Source organism: Scomber scombrus, chromosome 1, assembly GCF_963691925.1.
Source record: "Scomber scombrus chromosome 1, fScoSco1.1, whole genome shotgun sequence".
In the NCBI taxonomy this organism is placed as follows: Eukaryota; Metazoa; Chordata; class Actinopteri; order Scombriformes; family Scombridae; genus Scomber; species Scomber scombrus.
The window spans coordinates 2,369,179-2,388,553 of NC_084970.1; the positions used below are offsets into that span (position 1 = coordinate 2,369,179).

A 19,375-nucleotide genomic window follows, 5' to 3' on the forward strand; every position below is an offset into this window, starting at 1 on the left:
GAGGACAACAAAAAAGTCAAAAGTATTTAAGCGGTAAAAGTATGCAGTAGCAGGTGGTCCAGTGGTTAGAGTGCATGCCACATACGCAGCGGACCCCGGTTCGAATCCCAGCCGGAGGACCTTTGCTGCATGTCACACCCCCTTCTCTCCTGTCTCTCTACTGCTAATAAAGGTGTCTATGCCAGAAAAATATAAATATATAAAAATCGGTATCAGTATCAGCCTAAAAAACAAAAAATAAAAAAAAAGAAAGATATCAGGCAAAGTTAATGGCAGCTAAAATGATTCAAAATTCACTCTGATACAGGTACTGATATGTTAACATCATTTCCCCCTCAGAGATTTAGTGTGTATTTATTATGAGACACTGTGTTTATCTCTTTCAGGTTGTGCATTTGTGACATTCACAGCTAGACAAATGGCCCAGTCATCCATCAAGTCCATGCATCAGTCCCAGACCATGGAGGTGAGCTACAACTTCACACTAAATATGATGTGACATAGATTATATTGTTACTGTTCATATTACCAAGAGATTATATTTGCCATCTTTCAAAGCAGCACAGTTATATATGAACGTAGAAAGAGGTTTTATTTGCTATACGCATTCCTGCTGTTCATACTGTAAACCTGTTCTTTAAATGGTGTTATAATTAGTTTATATCAGTTAATCAAGCTGTCAGAGGATAAAAGATTCCCTCCATCTGTGTTAAGGGCTGTTCATCGCCCATTGTGGTGAAGTTTGCAGACACTCAGAAGGACAAGGAGCAGAAGCGCATGGCCCTACAGCTGCAGCAACAGATGCAGCAACTTAGTGCTGCTTCCATGTGGGGAAACCTCACTGGGCTCAACAGTCTGGGACCACAGTACCTAGCAGTGAGTGTGTGTTTATAATGCCTCTAAAAATGTAATGATTAACATATTGACAATCCAATTTCATCAGTTTCACCATGGCTGGCCTTTCCACTTTGGCTTGTTGTTTCTCATGTCTCCTCCTGGCTTAAAGACTGACTGTGGAATCATCTGTGTTTGGTGTAAATGTGTAGCTTTACTTACAGTTGCTGCAGCAGTCAGCCTCCACAGGGAATGCACTCAACAACCTGCACCCTGTATCAGGTACACACACACACACACACACACACACGCACAGACATGCTGCGACATTCTACCGTGAAATATCATGCTGTGCGATACACCGATATTTTCCATCTCATTTTGGCCTGTGCCGATACTGATATATGCACACTTTTTTTTCCCACGTGACTGATGTGACTGTTATACAGGCAACAATAGATTGGAAAAAGCATGATCAGGAAAGACAATATATGAAAGAAGGACTTGGTAAGACTGGGATTCAGAAGCTCACCATTAAAACTTTAATGAAGCTGCCAAGTGGGTCAAGCAGTAGAGTTTTCTTTGAGTTTATTAGACAGAAGGGATTATTGTGTAGGACTTAATCTCTGCCCCACACTCTGGAGCAGAAGCTGTTGATAATGCACCTAACATGCTGGTTGCCAACCATCGTTATAAACCTAAAAGAATGAGATTTTTTTTTTTTTTTAAACAGAGTGCTACATCTGGCCAGCCGAGGTGTTTCCTATCTGTGCAGCTGAACACAGTGGCTCCACTTCACTCAGCTGCCCAACAGACCCGCTGCATCTTCCCACTTTAACCTGACTAACAAACCGGGGCTCAGTGCTCTGGTTGCTTCCACATGGAGACCCGGGACTCGCTGAGAGGCTAGTGGAGCGTTAGCGGCATCACGGTACACAGGGAAGCACACCTCTAGCCTCCCAGCTAGCTCTGACTTACTAATTGTAGCACCGAACCCCGGCATGTTCTAGTTCAAGTTAATGTCGGATGAAGCAGTGGGTCTGAAGTGGAGCCTGTGGAGAAACACCAGAACTCTAAAATTGAAAAGGTCTGTGCGTCTGCCTGTGTGAGCGTGAAGCCACAGAACTTTCTGTCTTGTAAAGCCTTAATGAATTTCAGATCCACCTCACCTGGTCCATTCATCTAGTCCTCTAGGCTAGCTAGATATTCATGACAGGTTGGAACGTGAGATTTATGTCGTTCACCAAAGTCAAGACTTCAGTCAGCAGGTGGTTCAAGGCAGGGAACATGTACATTTGGAGGTGCTCTCTAATACCCAATTCCATCTCCAACACCAAAGCAACCTAGTTGGCATGGATGTCCTTAACTGCCGTGATGTCCAGTTTGTTTTGGAGTTCATTTATTCTGTGTGTTTTGAATGGGGGAAATTCTTGTAGTATGTGTATATGTGATAAATAGTGGTGACAAATGCACTTATTTCACACACAGCCTTGGAGGCATTGTGCAACTCTGGCCTTTTGACCCACCATCACACTCGCTGCATCACTTCCCTGTCCAACAACCTGAGCCACAGCTACACCATGGCCTGATAACACATCTTCTATTTCTGCTGTGATGCATTCTGCAGTGCCAGAGGGTATTACATAATTGCCGGTGAACGCGGTTTCAAGCTCCACTTTCTGCTGAGGTGACATTTTCTCAACCCTGATATTAGTAGTTTCATCTACTATTATCCCAATGTATCTACCATTGGTGATGCGGTCATCAATAGTGCTGGTTACCTGGGATTTCTCCACATGCTTTACCATTGCCATGCTCTGATTGACCAGCAGTGAAACTCTGATGTAGCTATGCCTGCTTTTGTTTCTGCGTCATTGTGCACCCTTAGACAAATCAGTTACTCATGTTAGCTTTTCTGCAGATGTCGCAGAACATTTTGCCATCTTCCCTCCTCACCCATGTGAACTCCTGCTCCCACTGAATCCGGTTCTCCTTCTTGACCACCTTGCTGCCAATTGTTTGCCCTGTAACTTAGTTCCCACTGGCTGATAAGCCTTATCAGTTGTTGTTTGTCCGTCATCTTCCATCGGATCAGTCTCTCTTTTTTCATCTCATTTATCAACGCCATCACAATTAAAAGATCTTCAGACACTCAGCTGCTGTGGAACTTTACAATTGCATATAGCGATGGCTAAAGTTACCTAAACAATGAGGTCATGCACGTGAGACCAAAGGCAATCTGGAAATCTGCAGACTGTTGGCTCTCCATGACCCTGCGGATCCTTAAAAAGTCTTAAAATATCTTAAAATTAAGTTTTTGATATTCAAGATCTTAAAATTGATGGAACTGTAAGAGTAATGACATTATATTTAATTTGAGTATATTTATCATTTTTATCATTATTTTCTGATTGATTGGATGGTTATATAAAATAATCACCTTACTAATGAAAGTAAAAAATAACCAGCAGTTGGAACTATAATGAAACTAATCATTAGTTACAGTCCTTTATAAATGACTTCAAAATGAGCTCCATTTCATCCCACTACAACAGTCAAGTCCTGGTTTTGCATTATTATATGTCTCATAATATATTATATATGAGTACAACAGTCACATGTGGTAATGCCAACTATTACTGAAGTGACATTATTATTTCTACTTGAGTAAAGGATCTAAATACTTCCTGCACACTGTTTGATGAGCAGCTTTAATACAAGAATGTTTCTAGTTATGACAGAGGAGAAAAGCTTTACACTGAATAAATACATAAAGTTATCCATATATAAATGATAATAGAACTAAATGTTGTGCTTATTATTGTGCCTATTTCTCACTTCCCTTCAATTTCAATAAAACTCATAACTGTGTTTACAGCAGTCTAATTTGTCGTATTCTTTTGTGGCAGCAATGATATTATTTTTATCTTAAAGAGGTTTTTAAAAAGGTTGTACAAGTCATTAAATTTGTACTTAAAATATGTGCAGATACCCTGACCCCTGTAATATATATTTCTCAAACACATAGTCAGAAGAAGTTTGTGTGTGCAGCATCTTCCTTAAACACGATTTATTATTTTTATCTGAAATAAAACAACAACAACAAAACACAACTGCTAGGTTAGTCATTAGTGATTCTAATCTATCCTTTGTGTGTGTATATGTGTGTGTGTGTGTGTCTGTCTGTCTGTCTGTCTGTCTGTCTGTCTGTCAGGTCTTAATGCCATGCAGAACCTGGCTGCCTTAGCAGCAGCAACACAGGCCACGCCCACAGGCTCCAGTGCCATGACAACATCTAGTAGCCCACTAAGTGCACTAACAAGCTCAGGTAAAAAAGTATCCAACTACAGTACACATAGGCTCAGAAATTCTACTCCATGTGAAACATCAGTGCAAGCGTAGCAGCATACTGTTGTTACTGTATCAACAACAGTATGCATATTAAAGATTAGTTCAAACTTCAAACTTCATTTTCTGATTTCTTTTAATAGAGACAGTGTATCATACTGTACAGTTTAGGTGTTTGTGAAGTCAAAATGATGGTGTGAAAATGTTTACATTGCTGCAAACTCACACACAGATTGTAGCATTGTAACACAGTTGTGTGTAATATTTGCCGGTTGTTTTTTTTGTTGTACTTAATATTAACTTTAAATGTTCCTCGAGCAGGCTCATCCCCCACCTCCAGCAGCAACTCCTCAGTGAACCCCATAGCTTCTCTGGGGGCCCTGCAGTCACTGGCTGCTGGTACTGGAGCTGGCCTCAACATGGGCTCCCTGGCAGGTACTAACCCTGTTCAGGACCTGTGCTTGTTGTCTGCACAGGTCCAGCTTAGGGACTAAAAAACTTCCTCGGATTAGATTACTGTGAGACAGTATACTACATCTCAGTGTTTGGTTTAACACAGACTAAGCTGTTGTGCTGATGTTAGCTGCCTGTACACACCATTGGGCACACCTGTCTGCATTTTGCCGCTCTTGGCAATCTTATGCTCTCAGTAAAACAGAAAGAAATCGTACAGAGTCTAACAAAGTAATGCTTCACTCAGACTCTGTACACATGTTTATCATGTCACACAGTGTGCTGCTAAGTTGCAGGGACAGTTTATGAATGAATACACTGAGAGCACATGATGTACTGAAATCAAATTCCAGTTATGGTGTAATAGCTGTCTAACATGCAGGCTCAACAGTGATTTGTTAGTTAAACCTATTTTGTGTTCTTATAAATTCTTATATTCATATAAAGCATCTTTGAGTATCTTGAAAAGTGTAACATTATTGATTTTGTTCACAACTTTGCTTTTTAGTGATAGAGGCTTTAATTGATCTTGTTTGAATGAATATACAGTGAAACTGATATCAGGTCTTATTTTCAGACTTTTATTATGATGAACTCAACTTCACTAAGAGCTCACCTTTTCACTCATGTTGTTTTTGTTTTCTTGTAACTCTGATGCAGGCATGGCAGCACTTAACGGCAGCATTGGCTCTGGAGGCTTGTCTAATGGTTCAGGAAGCACCATGGAGGCACTGAGCCAGGCCTACTCAGGCATCCAGCAGTATGCTGCTGCTGCCCTCCCCAGCCTGTACAACCAGAGCCTGCTGTCCCAGCAAAGCGTCTCAGCTGCAGGCAGCCAAAAAGAAGGTGGGTTCTGTGGGCTGGGAGTGGAAAAAAGGGGACGACATAGTGGGTGATAGAAAGTATAGATTAAATTATTGGAGGATTTTTTTAGAAACTGTTAAGAGAGCAGGAAAAGCGCGGGGCTCTTTATTATAGTACCAGTACCAGTTCTGGAAAATTGACACATTTTACTTGGGTGAACCTCTTGTAGAGACATGGAGCATATAATCAACTGTAGAAAAACCAATATACCCAAATACTGTAGGAGTATGTTTTATACATGTTTCCTTCTTTAGTGTAATTCAGTCCACCGTCCATTCCAACACATAACACTCACAAACAAAAACTTTATTGATACATGAAAAGGTTTCAGAGCTACAAGCAGTAATAGAATGAAACCATACACAGTTTTGAATGATGTAATATTCCACAGAATTTAGTGATACCTGGTTTAACATACTGTTGTGGCCAGGTTGCTAAAGATGTGTGTGCTATGTGTTGGTCTCACTTTCTGCTAAGGATTCTATCTTGTTTTAAATCTGCGGCATCAGCCAGCAACAGTCGCAGCACCGGTAAGATGTCACTATGCTTTTAACAGCTCCACTCTTTTCTCAGATTGTAGTTTTAAAAAGTATTTTATATGAAGCAGCTGTTATTGCATTTGTTGAAGACATAATTTGATCAAGACCATATTTTTAAGAATTGGATGGAAGTGTTTGAGTCACACACTGATGAAATTGTTCAAATATTCCTGTGTGTAATATTTGTGTCATTAGTAAAACAGGCTTAATGATTTGCAGGTCCAGAGGGTGCCAACTTGTTCATTTATCACTTGCCTCAAGAGTTTGGAGACCAGGACCTCCTCCAGATGTTTATGCCCTTTGGAAATGTCATATCTGCTAAGGTCTTCATTGACAAACAAACAAACCTCAGCAAGTGTTTTGGTGAGTTCACACAAAATCATGATCAGTAAATATTTGTGTCAGTCCCACAAAATACAGTCTATCGCTGTATTTTAATGTATGTAGGTTTCAGTTTTGAAGGCAAATGTGAGCACTTGGTGACAATTTTTGTGCTGCGAGTGTACCCATGTCAGTTGTTCATGTTACAGTTATTGTGGTCAACGCTACACTCGTGGGTCGCTAACCATGGCTAAAAAGTTCATAGCGTCCACCACCATGTACACGAACACACAAACAGAAACGAGGTTTACCTCCTCGTTGTCATTTTCTCTGTTATGTTTTCGGCGAGTCGCCTCTGTGACGTCACCATCAGAGTCCGTGGGTCCTATCTGGGTCCTACTCTGCTGTTGGGACACAACAGCTGAGAGGACCGAGTGAGAGGACGTTCCTGTAAAGGTCCTGATTCCTAAATTTTACCAGGAACTTCCTGGCAAAGCAGCATAATAAATATGGCAGTGCCATATTGGCACTTTTTTCCATAACTTAAGTTGTTCTCTTATTTTGCACAGACAGTGTTTATTTGGAAAGCCATGTTGCATTTATGTATGCATCCAGTGGGGCATCACAAAAATATTAGGCATAATGTGTTAATTCCACAATAGGAGATATGTTATGTTGTTACCTAATAGTTTTGGTGTAAAAAGCCTGTAAATATCGGAATCGGGTGATATCGGAATCGTAAATTAAGAAGTGGACAATATCGGAATATCGGATATCGGCAGAAACGCCAATATCGAGCATTCCTAATTATGACATCATATAAAAACCTTAAGGCAGCTGTGAAAACCAATTGCTTAATCTCACCTCTATTTAACCTTATTAGAGAAACTCGTCAGGGTTGCACTCTTTCAACATTATTGTTCAACATAGTAGTGAAACCACTAGCTTGTCATAAGAGCAAATGCAAAGATTAAGGGGGTGGGATGGAACACAAATTACATTATTGTATTTTGATGCTGGTAAAAGATACATTGAACTCAATACCACACTTAATGGACACTATACAATTTTATTCCAAACCATCAGGACACAAAATTAATTGGACAAAGTCGGAAGCTATGCCTGTACCAGACAGATTTTAGCTTCAAATGGATAGCAAAAGGGTTGGAATACTTGGGACTGAAATTAAGCAGGACTTTGATACATTTTGAACCTGGGCTACAAAAAATTCAAACTAATTTAGATAAATGGGGGGAAATTAGTTAAATGAAATCGGAAGAAGGTTGATGTCATACAAATGATGATTGTACCACAATTCAACTATGTACATATGATGTTGCAAGTTACTATATCCCCTCATATTTTTAAACAATATGACATAATAATTGAAGACTTTTTATGGGAGTGAAAAAGACACAAGATGAAAATTAGTATATGTGTGCTCTCCTCGGGACAAAGGATCACCCAAAAACAAGGTTTCTCTTTGGTGTTGTTTGGTCTGCCTAAAGCTCTCCACCAGACTGACTTTTAACTTTAATTCTGGTTGTAAGCTACTTTTTCTCAAAATACTTTTTAGACCCTTGTTGCTCTAAAATGTTAACTACACAAATGATCATAGTCATCAGGTGTTTCGCGGGAACAGAAACAAGCTGAGCACACACCCAGCCATGGCTCCACTTACCTCCACATTAGGATGCAAGAGCTGTGTCTGTTTTAGCCAGAAGTTCAGTGACTTGGAGCAAAGAATCTCTGCACTCTACAAACTGCATAAACCACCACCTGTGTTGATGAGCTGGTAACCACATCCCCATTTCCAATTTCCTCTACTGGCTGGCGACCCGCGGCCTCTTCCAACTCCCATGACAAGTTCCTGGTTTTGGTCTCCAGTGAATTTCACTGAGCATCAGACACGTGATGTAAACCGAACAACTGTTTGGAAGTTTGGCCCATATAACCCCTTTACATAAAGGAGGAAATACAGATGAACTAGATAATTACATATCAGTCTCCAAATTATCTGTTTTGCAAAAATCCTTGAATCTTTGGTAAATAACCAATTTAAGGCATTTCTCTCAAGTCATTCTGTTTTAAGTCAACACCAGTCTGGATTTAGAGCTAATCACAGCACTATCTCAGCTATTACTTTAGCTACAAATAATATAGTATGCGCTTTATACAATAAGAAACATTGTGCAGCCATTTTTGTAGATCCGTCATAAGCATTTGACACAGTTGCTTTTACAAAGCATCAGTTTTAATGGAAAAGCTTGTAATTTGTTACATAGACCTGACAAATGTGTGAAGCTGGGCGGTGTCCAGTTTGATTACTTGCTGGTAAAAGAAAGAGTTCCACAAGGTTCGGTTTTGGGTCCTGTCCTCTTCATAATATACATAAATGACACTGTCTCTTCATTGAGTTGCTGTCATTATCATCTTTATGCAGATGACACCATCATGTATTGTATTGCTGATTCTGTACAACAAGCCACTGAGGATCTGCAACTCTCATTTAAAGTCTGTGTAAAGTAAGAATAAATATGTGTTCTGAGTCTGACATACCACAGAAAAGTGTATTGTTAACCACCCTGCCAAATTTAAATGTTAAAAAAATCGCCAAATATATGAAATTAGGCTTCAAAGTTGTGTAAAAATCAGACGGTGTCTCTGCTCCCAAACGCTTTGGGATTGTTGGACAGTTTTCTTCTCAGTCTTGGATTATGGTGATGTCATTTACAGAAATGCTGCAACAATCACTCTTAAACCTCTCGACTCGATCTACCATTCTGCTGTCACATTTAGATTTTTACATGCAATAATTATGGAACTCATCATTGTATATTGTGATGAACTGGATCAGTCTTCACTAGCAGGAGAGTGTAATAATCATTGGTATTTATTTATCTTTAAAGCCTTTGTTGGAAAACTACCACTATACATATCTATGATGCTGGATTGGAACTTTAGAATGTATTAAACTTGCACACATGACTGGTTTATGCTCAAGGTCCCCTGAGCACGGTCTGAATTAATCATAACTGTTCTTCGTTTGAATAAATGGCCTGAATAAATAAAAAAAATGAAATATATTATGTAGTATAATTCTGATTATAATTATTTATGTTGTTGTTTTATTTCATTTTATTTTTATTCTTGTAATTGTCAGAATGTAAATTCCTTCCTGGACTATTTAAAGCTGTACTTTGTTGCCATTCTAAGTGTTTGTTTTTTCCCTCCAGGCTTTGTGAGCTATGACAATCCTGTGTCATCACAGGCAGCCATCCAGTCAATGAATGGTTTCCAGATTGGTATGAAGAGGCTGAAGGTGCAGCTGAAACGGTCAAAGAATGACAGCAAGCCTTACTGAAGGTGCTGAGTCACGACAGACTTAGTTAGGAAGGGTGGTGTTATGGTAAGTGGAGTATGAATAACCAACTAAGACTGGTCCACTCAGAAACTTGTCTGTGCATTACAGGGTGATGTCTGCTGCTCTGCCTTTTCTGGTCATTATTACATGTCCAGGCAAAGAGACACATGAAGCTACATGCAAGAGTTTTCAGGCCAGACTGGATTCTTCCTGCACTCTGTTGTGATTAATGCACTTTGTTTTCCTTTTAACCTATAAGAGGAACAGGTGTATTTTCATTTAAGTTGAAATGTTATCAGTTTGCTGTGGTACATAAACACATATGAGTTGATTGTTAGGATGTGTTGCACATTGACAGTTAGGTGCCCAAATCCACTTGTTTTTTTATTTCTGGTTCACCTTCCCTTCCACCACCCACACCCAGCAGAAAGCTCCGGATAGCAGGCAGCAGCTGGAAAAGACGGAGTAACATTTGATTTGGAAAAAATATTCTATTACGTTTACAAACCACAATGTATGTTTTTATCACTCTTGTATTAGGAAGCTCTATAATCTCATTATTATTAATATTCTATCACCAAAATAATCAGGAACTCAGATTGTTCATAAGGAGGCGCTTCCCCAAAACATGCAAATTGGCTTTTGACATATTTGTCCTCATTCTGTGTGTGTGTGTGTGTGTGTGTGTGTGTGTGTGTGTGTGTGTGTGTGTGTGTGTGTGTGTGTGTGTGTGTGTGTGTGTGTGTGTGTGTGTGTGTGTGTGTGTGTGTGTGTGTGTGTGTGTGTGTGTGTGTGTGTGTGTGTGTGTGTGTGTGTGTGTGTGTGTGTGAGAGATGAGGGCAGATTGTAAATCAGTGACTGTGACAGTTAAGCGGCTGATTGATGCTGTGAACATCTTGTTCCTGCTCTCTAGATTTTCAACCCTGAATTAAAGTCACTTAAGTCAGGTTTAACCTCCAGCTTATCACCTTCCTGTTGACAGAGAGAGAGAGAGGTATTGCATGGCTTACTCTGATCAAGTGGCCTTGTGTAAATAGCTACACACACGTGTGTATAGGTTGTGTTGTGTGCAAACCCATACACACACAGGTTGGAGTTGATGTCTGTATGAGTGCACTCATTGCTTTTATTGTATTTGTCTTTATCCGGAGGTTAGTAAAACAAAAGTCTAATACAGTTGAAAATGCATGTAAGTATAGACTTTTCTAGAAGACTAAAGTCAGCATGTTTTGGTGTTGCTCCTCCTGTGCTGCTGCCATCTGAGTCAGAAGTCAGGCTCACGTGGCTGTGAAGCCCAACTGCCTGTTGTAACTAGCAATACTATGAAGTTTGGCTATAAAGACCAAACATCATGGACTTATTCCACTCATCTTGATACCCATAAGTGTGTCTAATGCAAATATAATGATTTGTATAAAGACATTTCATGTTTTTAGTTATTTCTACTTTGAATCCAGGTCTTTTGTAAAAGTTCATCAGCCTCCCTCAGCTACTGTCCTGCTAGCTAGCAGCTGGCTAATCTATAGAGGGCTATACCACTATGTCTTTCACTGAATACCTTCTGTGATTGGAGAATTCATATAAATGTCAAATTGCTTCAGACAAACCTGTTAGTGCTTATACTTCCAAGAAATCGTGTTTCTTTTTTTTTCTTTTTTTTTTTCTTTTTTTTTTTATAGAACTAGGAAGTGAGGCAATTGTTGAGATGTATATTGAAAACTATTATGCCTTTTCTATTTTTATATAGGTTTTATACTTCTCCTGTGTGTTGGGGAACTATTTATTGCCTAAATTATTTATCTGAATTGAAATTATTTTGAAAGACAAATGTGAAGTCCAACAACTCAATTTGATCTCCTGGTGTGTGTCCTCTCCTTGCCTGTTAAGTGTTGCTTCCTTTTGGTGATGTGTACCATGTGTCAGAGTGGCATGGGATGTGTGTGTAGGATCCATCAGTACTGCTACAGAATTCATAGAAGCTCCTCTCTGTCACACATGGATTCATCTAAATAAATCTCTCTTTTCCCAAAAACCCAGGGAGCATAGTTTATTGTAAAAGTCCACTGGAACATGTGCTTTTCGGTCCTGTCTTACAATATGGATAAATAGTCATCTTATTTGAGTTGCTGCCAACTGTGCACCAGGGGAAGCCTAGAATTTACTAGAACTAGTTTTAAAACTATTCCAGGTCCAGGTCAAAAATGATGACGGCCTTTAGATGACCAAGTTGCTCAGAGAATCTCTCACTGCTACAGGGTCATTCATGGAAAAGCAGCTGAAAGTCACCAGGTGTTTTGTCTAATATCGCCCCATTTACTAAATGTTGTGTTAGATGTTTCTTGGTATATAGTAGACAAAAGCTAAAATCAAGATTATACATCAGGGACTTTTCTGTGACAGCTAATCCAGCTGTGTTATGATTTGAGGCCACTGTTTAATTTGAAATCTAATGAAAGCACAAAATGAGCTGTCGCCTGTAATTTAAAGGTATACTATGCAGGATTTTCCTAAAAAACAATGTACATACTCATACAACAGTAATCTCTCTCAATCATAACTTATGATATATCCACAAAGAAGCTGCTCTCTGCCTTTAATTTATTATTTTCTTATTATTGTGTGTCCAGGACGTTTGTGGGCGTCAGCCTATGGGCAGTGGGTGTGTAGCCCCCAGCCAATAACAGCACAGTGTGTGCGGTCAGGACTGGTAGCATAATAACCAGGTTACATCGCATCTGTTTTATTTGATTCAGTGCGTTTCTCTTCTCTGCTGTCACACACACACACACACACACACACACACACACACACACACACACACACATACACATACACACAGACACAGAGGTGAAACAATGAGAAAATAATGTTTTATTTTCTCACTGTATAAGGATTTTGAGCTTTGGCCTTGCTTCACCTCAGCGTTCATTCACTCTCTAGCAAGCTCCTCTATCTCTCTGTCTTGCTCTAACTTAAACTGCTGTGTGTTTACAAACACCAACTGACAGTTCCTGCATAGTATACCTTTTAATATAGCTTTATAGCTCTTACATAGTTTCAGAGATTTGCGGCTTTGCTGGGATATCCAAAATAAAACGTCAAATCACGTCGTTGTGTCAGACCTGAGGGTCTACTAACAGAATCGGTTGATGATATGTAGGATATCGACAAATTTATCCTTGAAAATAGAAGCTGACAGGAATATGATAACATGTATGTCTACATGAAGATAAAAGTAACATCTAACCACAAATCATGTAGACTTAACATTATTGACCAGTTTCAAATGCATGCTAAATAGTTTTTTGATTTTCAGATGTATCCTTCTCTTCCAGGCAGCCATTGGTTTCCATTCATTTCTTTATGATATGAAAATCATATCATCGCACACTATTGAAACTGAAATTGTCAAATCTTACAGAAATGGGCACTAACACTAATTGTATGCCTTGAATGGTAGAAAAAGAGAACCCATAAATCTAAAACACAGACACATGAAATTGACAGTGGTTAATGGGAGAAAAATAACTAATAATAATTCACTGACAGATTCAGTTATCTGTAAACAGATGATTGAAGTGAGATGTAGTATGGACCGTTTGATTTTCTTTTACTTTTCATTCTTAGTTTGTTTATCGCACCATGTAAATGTCAGTTAATCAATTCTAATAAGTAATAAGAACAGATGAGATTATTGTAATGACACACTCTGGCCTTCATGTGTGAGTATTGTGTGTAGACAGTGTGGTGGATTGAAGCTCTGACCTGCATGTTACTGACTTTGTGTTGCAAATTATTTAGGCTGTCATATGTGTATGTTGCTCTGCTGCTGTCAACCCCCCCTCAGTTCCTGGTAGCATGTGGCTCATTCTCACTCTGTCCTGACACTGACTGTTGAATGTTTAGACTGTAGGATCATTCTTGGTTTTCTTTTCTCTCTCCTGTCTGTGTTCCATTGCTGTTTAACCTAGGTTTGTCTCCCTGTTGTGTTTTCTTTTTGTTGTTTCTAGATCTCTTCCTGTTTGCCCTAGCATGTTGATGTGGCGTCACAGTTCATCGTCCAGTCCTTGTCTTCTGCGCTTCTCTGATGCTTCCAATTTCACCTTTGACCCTTGTGTTTGACATTGATTACCAGGAGGTTTTGTTCTGTTGTTTCCCATAAGTCCTTTGTGCTGCCAATAGGGGCACTAGAAAGACTGCCACTGAACATGTTTAAAAGTTACATTATTACAAGCATAAAATAGAATCTATTTTTCTAGAACTGACTGGCATACAGTAACCACTAGATTTTTTGCAAAATCAGTTTGACATGAGTATGACCTTAACTTTGTTTTTATCTCCTGTGTTGTCGAGCAGTCCTCCCAGTGCCCCATCCTCCAGTTTTGTTGTGGTTTTTGTGTGAAAGCAGCTAATCTGTCTTTAGACAATGTTTTTGAGTGCTGGTGTGTGTCTCCTAAGTTAGAAAAACCTTTCGAGCAAATTAGCGATCACATTTTGTTAGACATTTGTAATTTCATCCTAGGCTAGCTAAGAGTTCATCCTTGGGAGTTCTTATTTGAGTGATGTTATGAGGAGGTAATATTTACTAATCAGTTGTTAATATCAACCTGTTGGCTGACCACCACAAGCACATGATGCTGTTTTGCTCTTTTTTTATGTGGAGAATCAGCCACAAACTCCACAGAGGAGAGGCTTGTTTTGTCACATCAAAGTATATTTAGTATGCATGTTTTTTTTTTTTTTTAAATATCTGCACTGAAATTCATGGCAAAATGTGATCTAGTTGTATTGAGTTTAAAATGATGAATAAACTGGTGCCAAATGTTTTGCTCAATCAGTATTTTCCTCTTCCAGTGCACTTGCTTCACTGGTCAGATGAGTTGTAGCAGCAGGGTTGATTGGTGTGACAGGTGGCATCGTGTACAGCAGGTTTTACTGAAGAACTGACTCAGGCTTGACGTCAGGTTGACCGGTTGAGACGTTAAATGAGTTGTTTTGTGTGGAACTATGCAGACCCAGAGTGCTCACACACCAGTATCAAACACAAGTGCCTACTCCGAAGCAGTGGTGTGTATACTGTATGTGTTAGTGTGTAATCATTGAGTATAAACCAGAGACCTTTCAGCCCACTAATGTAACCTGTAGTCTGTCTGTTTCCCTGACCAGTGGAACAATGTTGTGGCTACCCAGTGTAGGCCATTAAGTTACAAATCCAAAAGTTATCATTCACTGATCATCTCATCCTGCTTGAATATTCAATGAAACTTTATTTTGCAGGTCCCATAGTTTCTTACAGTCTCATAGAAAGGAACTGTAATGTAACTGTGTATGGAAACACTTGTGTAACCTGGTAGTAATTAAAGGGAAAATGGAGAAGAAAAATAAATCTCTATTCTTTTAGTCAGACATCAGGTCAGATAAACATGCAAAAATGTGATATTGTCTACAGGCAACAATACAACATATAATACAATGAATATTAATTAACTAAACTCAAACTCAAATTACACTCTTGTTCTCTACAGGAAACCTAGTGAGAAATGTAGTTTGAATGTTTAGGACCTGTTAAAATAAAGAATTAGAATATTCTCCAAATACATACTTGAAGGACCATAACATTGTTTCAGTAGCAATTAAAAAATGATACTGCATAAACATGTTCTCCCACAAATCATTTTCTCACAGAACAAAAAAACCCAGAGTTTTCAAATGTAAACAGCCATGCCAGAACTTACAGGAAATAAAATGCGGTCTAAAACTGGCAGAAGTATGATTAAAATCAGTAATTGTCTAATTAAAAGAAAAAGGAAATGATCAATAAAAAATAAGACTATGAATCAGAGCAGTTACATTTAGTCTATACCAAAATTAAGAGAAAAGGTTTGATACCAGGTTTGATCACTTTATTGTAAATGGTGTATATTTCATTACTACTAATTTTCTAAAGTCCATTTTCATTCCTTATGAAAATCAATGTGGAGATACTTGAAACTTCCTTGACTTGGCTCATCCATCCTGTCTGATTTAATGGTTGTGTGAGATATGTTGTTCAGTAATGCAGTGCAAACATATTCAGCACGGCCATGATGTTCATTGGTTGGTTGCATAACTAAAGCATGTCATATTGACTCTACCTGCTGTAGAGCCCAGGAAGGGACATGGAGGGAAATATTGTAATCATGTAATGCTGTGTAATGGAAATTTTGACTTCTCTTATTAATAATGCACAAATCATAATTTTTAATACTCCCTCTGACACTGACATTTTACCAGTACTTGTGTTAGAAAAGCATGAATGGATCTTCATATCAACCCAACATTCTTGTATTTTAACGAGGAATGATAGTGACATGATGACATCACAGAATTATATATATAGTCCCAGCAAGCAGTATTGGGCTGGATTTTGGTCATGGCTCTGCAGGTGAACATACAGGATATAATTATCACTTTGTTGGACCTAATGCCGCTTAAAAAAAACAAAAAAACGAATTGAGAGGTTTAATAAAATATTGAAATGATCAAATTAAATAGTTGTAAAACACAGATTTGAATTGTGGGTGTCAGTCAGCTTTGTGTGTTCATTTCAGGAGTAAAGTGTCCATTGTCCAAACATCAGTCAGTGTTGTAATGTTATGCACAAATGCCTTAAAAAAACACAATGGTCTTCAGGTCTTTAGAAAAACCGAATAGAACCAAAGTGTAAGTAAGTAAATGTATTCATATTGCACCTTTGCAGACTTGAGATGTCACAGAATGCTTCACAGAAGAAATAAAGGAAAACATACAAACATAAACACAGTAATACATGCTTTTTAAAAGATTTCACAGACTCCACAGATACCAAGTCCTAAGGGAGATAGTTCTAAAGTTTAGGAGCCACAACTTCAAGAGCATAAGAAATAGTCTTTGAATCTTGTTTTTAATCCGTTGGTCTTGAATATAAAATGAACTGTCAGTTATATACAAAATACAATACATAGATGAGTTTTTATTACACAGCTACAGACTAAGTGACAGCATAGATTTAGTACATGTCAGTAAGTATTTCACATGATTTGTGCATTAACCTTCATAGAGGAACTGAGTCATAATTATGGTGCTTTTCCACTACACAGTTCCAGCACGACTCGACTCGACTCGGCTCGGTACGGTTCCAGGAACTACCTTTTCCATTACAAAAAACGGCTCATGACTCTTCCAGCGACAACTCTTCTGACCAATCAGTGTGGCAGTCTGTTGATGCCACATTTAGTATCTGCTCTGCTTGGAACCTCACCAGAGCAGGTACTAAAAAAGTACCAGGTACCAGGTACTTTCCCTAGTGGAAACGCAAAAAAACAACAAGTCGAGCCGAGTCGAGTCGTGCTGGAACTGTGAAGTGGAAAAGCGCCAATAGACTCAACTCAGCTTTGTCAGTGCATCATATCCAGGCTTTATGGTTAAAGTACACATGTCGTACTAGTATTGTCATGTTCATCTGTGCTTTCATTTAGACAGTGTGGAGTTTAATTACAACATCACATTTTTGCCACTTTTATTTATTTATTTTTAAATCTAAAAATGATTTGTTCTTTTGAAGTCCTGAAGTCCTCTTTTTTGCATGTGGAATGCTTCCTATTTTAGTTACCCTATAAACTGCTCCATTGCTTATCCCTAGATGACCTGGAAGTGTATTGATCTTTATGTCGAGGTTTTTTTTTTAATCCTCTGATTTATATCTCCCTCTGTGTTTCTTCCTGGCCTCCATAGAAATATATTTAAAAATCTAAACATCTTTTTACAGCCTTGGAAAATGATTAGTACTAATTAAGAAGACCGGATTTGTAATAAAACAAAACTAAAATATTAAAACAGATATAACCACTGATATGGTCCTTCAGTTTTGTCATCAAAGATGAATAGTTAATATGAGGTAAAGCACTCTGCCTTTCACAAATGAAATGAATCTGAAGGTATGCCAGCATGGCTAAATGAATGATGTATTAATGACAAAGTGGAGTAAAGTGTGTTCCTTTCCTTTCACAGACGACATTAGGGGTTAGACTCCTGATAGAATTTGGGTGACAGTGTTTACTTTTGAATAAACATATTTTCTATTTTGCTACAACAACCATCCTCCTGCTCACTGAAACAGTTTAAAGGTAAAAACTCAGACCAAACTCCCCATTCTTATATACAGAACAACGACATGATGAAGCCTTTTGAAATATTTCTGTGAAGTTGCCTTTTGCTGCATTGCATTGAAGTAAATGCAATTTGTGTTGTTTTTTTGTTAATTATTACATTGTTGTGATCTTGATGTGAGATGTGGCTAAATCACTTAATGGACAAAACCCCCAGTTAGTGTTTTTTTTTTTCTTCTTTGGGGTGGGAACTGTGTCTCCAGTGTTTGGATTGTTTTTAAGGTTTTGAATCTTTGCTGTTTGTACCAATGAGAAATGTCAGCTGGACTGTAGTACAGCTGACATTTCAGCTGTGAGCTGACGATGTGATCCCTTTTGCTTGGTTGGTTGGTTGGTTTCTGTGCAAATAAAATGTTTGAGAAACCTTCTTATTCCCTGTGTTTTCTTTCAGAACTCCAACTATGTGCTTTGCTTTGTATTTTTGGAAGATTGGTACTGCCAGTGTTGTCACCATGCAATAATCCACAGTATCTACATTAGATATAATGAAATACAAGGGAATTTGGGTTCCAGATCAGCTAATTCTGAAGTTCAGTCAACTCTGATGATGTTCACTCTGAGATAAGCGAGTGACTGGAGAATGAAAATACACATAATTATGACAATTTAGTGGCATACCTGTACATAAAAGCCAAGGCAGTGGTGATGAAAACAATGGGACAAGCAAAGAGAAGGAAGATGACAAAGATAGTGTAATGAGAGACTCCAAAAAACTCCAATGGGAAATGTGTGGATTTGATTGAGACATTTTGGGGTAAGAAAAGGGAATTGGAGAATGCGGTTTTAGAATCTGAAGGAGAAATAGCAATTACAGAAAAGGACACATCTGAAATTAAAATTAAAGCTGCAACCAGCTTCGAACATGTTGACATGTCAGAAGGAGCAGCAGTTTTTGTATTCCTACTGGAAGTAGTTTGACACCTTTGAATTGTCAGGATTATCTGGCACTGTGTAAATGAGTGAAATATGTGAAATTAGTTTGTTTTAATACAACTCCTGCAATTGTGAAATAAATAAAAAATGGCTGACTTCCTGTTGGACGTATGGTTCCAACAGGCTTTTTTGTGCATTGGGACATGATACATGTGTCCCCCAACTTCATTCATCTATGTCAAACTTAAAGTCCGTGTAAAGTAAGAATAAATATTTCTTCTGAGTTTCACATACCACAGAAAAGTGTGTTGTTAACCACCCTGCCAAATTTGAATGATTAAAAAAATCGCCAAATATATGAAATTAGGCTTCAAAGTTCAAAGTTCTCTGCTCCCAAACGCTGTGGGAGTGCCCGCCGAGTCCGCTGAAACCCCGCCCCCTACCAAGTGTCACCTGTCAATCAAAGTCACCACTTCTACCAGAAACATGGAGCTACTTCTGAGAGCTTTCTGCTGCTAACTCAGCTGCTAGCCCGGCGGCTAGCTCAGCTGCTAGCTCGTCAGCTAACTCAGCTAACTGGCTAACCACTGTCA

The 19,375-nt window shown here is 38.7% G+C and overlaps 1 protein-coding gene across 8 annotated transcripts in view; it reads left to right on the forward strand.

The window, feature by feature from the left end:
* Positions 1-14,563, forward strand: part of celf1 (cugbp, Elav-like family member 1) — a 38,548-nt gene extending 23,985 nt beyond the window's left edge. For 4 of the 8 annotated variants that reach the window (XM_062419165.1, XM_062419182.1, XM_062419188.1 and 1 more), the window contains 9 exons: positions 387-466; positions 715-876; positions 1,047-1,116; positions 4,049-4,162; positions 4,504-4,617; positions 5,296-5,481; positions 6,258-6,401; positions 9,596-9,768; positions 13,734-14,563. In XM_062419165.1, the coding sequence (XP_062275149.1) occupies positions 387-466; positions 715-876; positions 1,047-1,116; positions 4,049-4,162; positions 4,504-4,617; positions 5,296-5,481; positions 6,258-6,401; positions 9,596-9,723 (998 nt within the window). In that variant the 3' untranslated portion in view covers positions 9,724-9,768; positions 13,734-14,563. Of the gene's footprint in view, positions 1-386; positions 467-714; positions 877-1,046; positions 1,117-4,048; positions 4,163-4,503; positions 4,618-5,295; positions 5,482-6,257; positions 6,402-9,595; positions 10,464-10,561; positions 10,712-13,733 lie in introns of those variants that run through there. The other 4 variants (XM_062419196.1, XM_062419204.1, XR_009925172.1 and 1 more) reach the window with 3 other exon arrangements.
* The last annotated feature ends 4,812 nt before the right edge of the window (positions 14,564-19,375 follow it).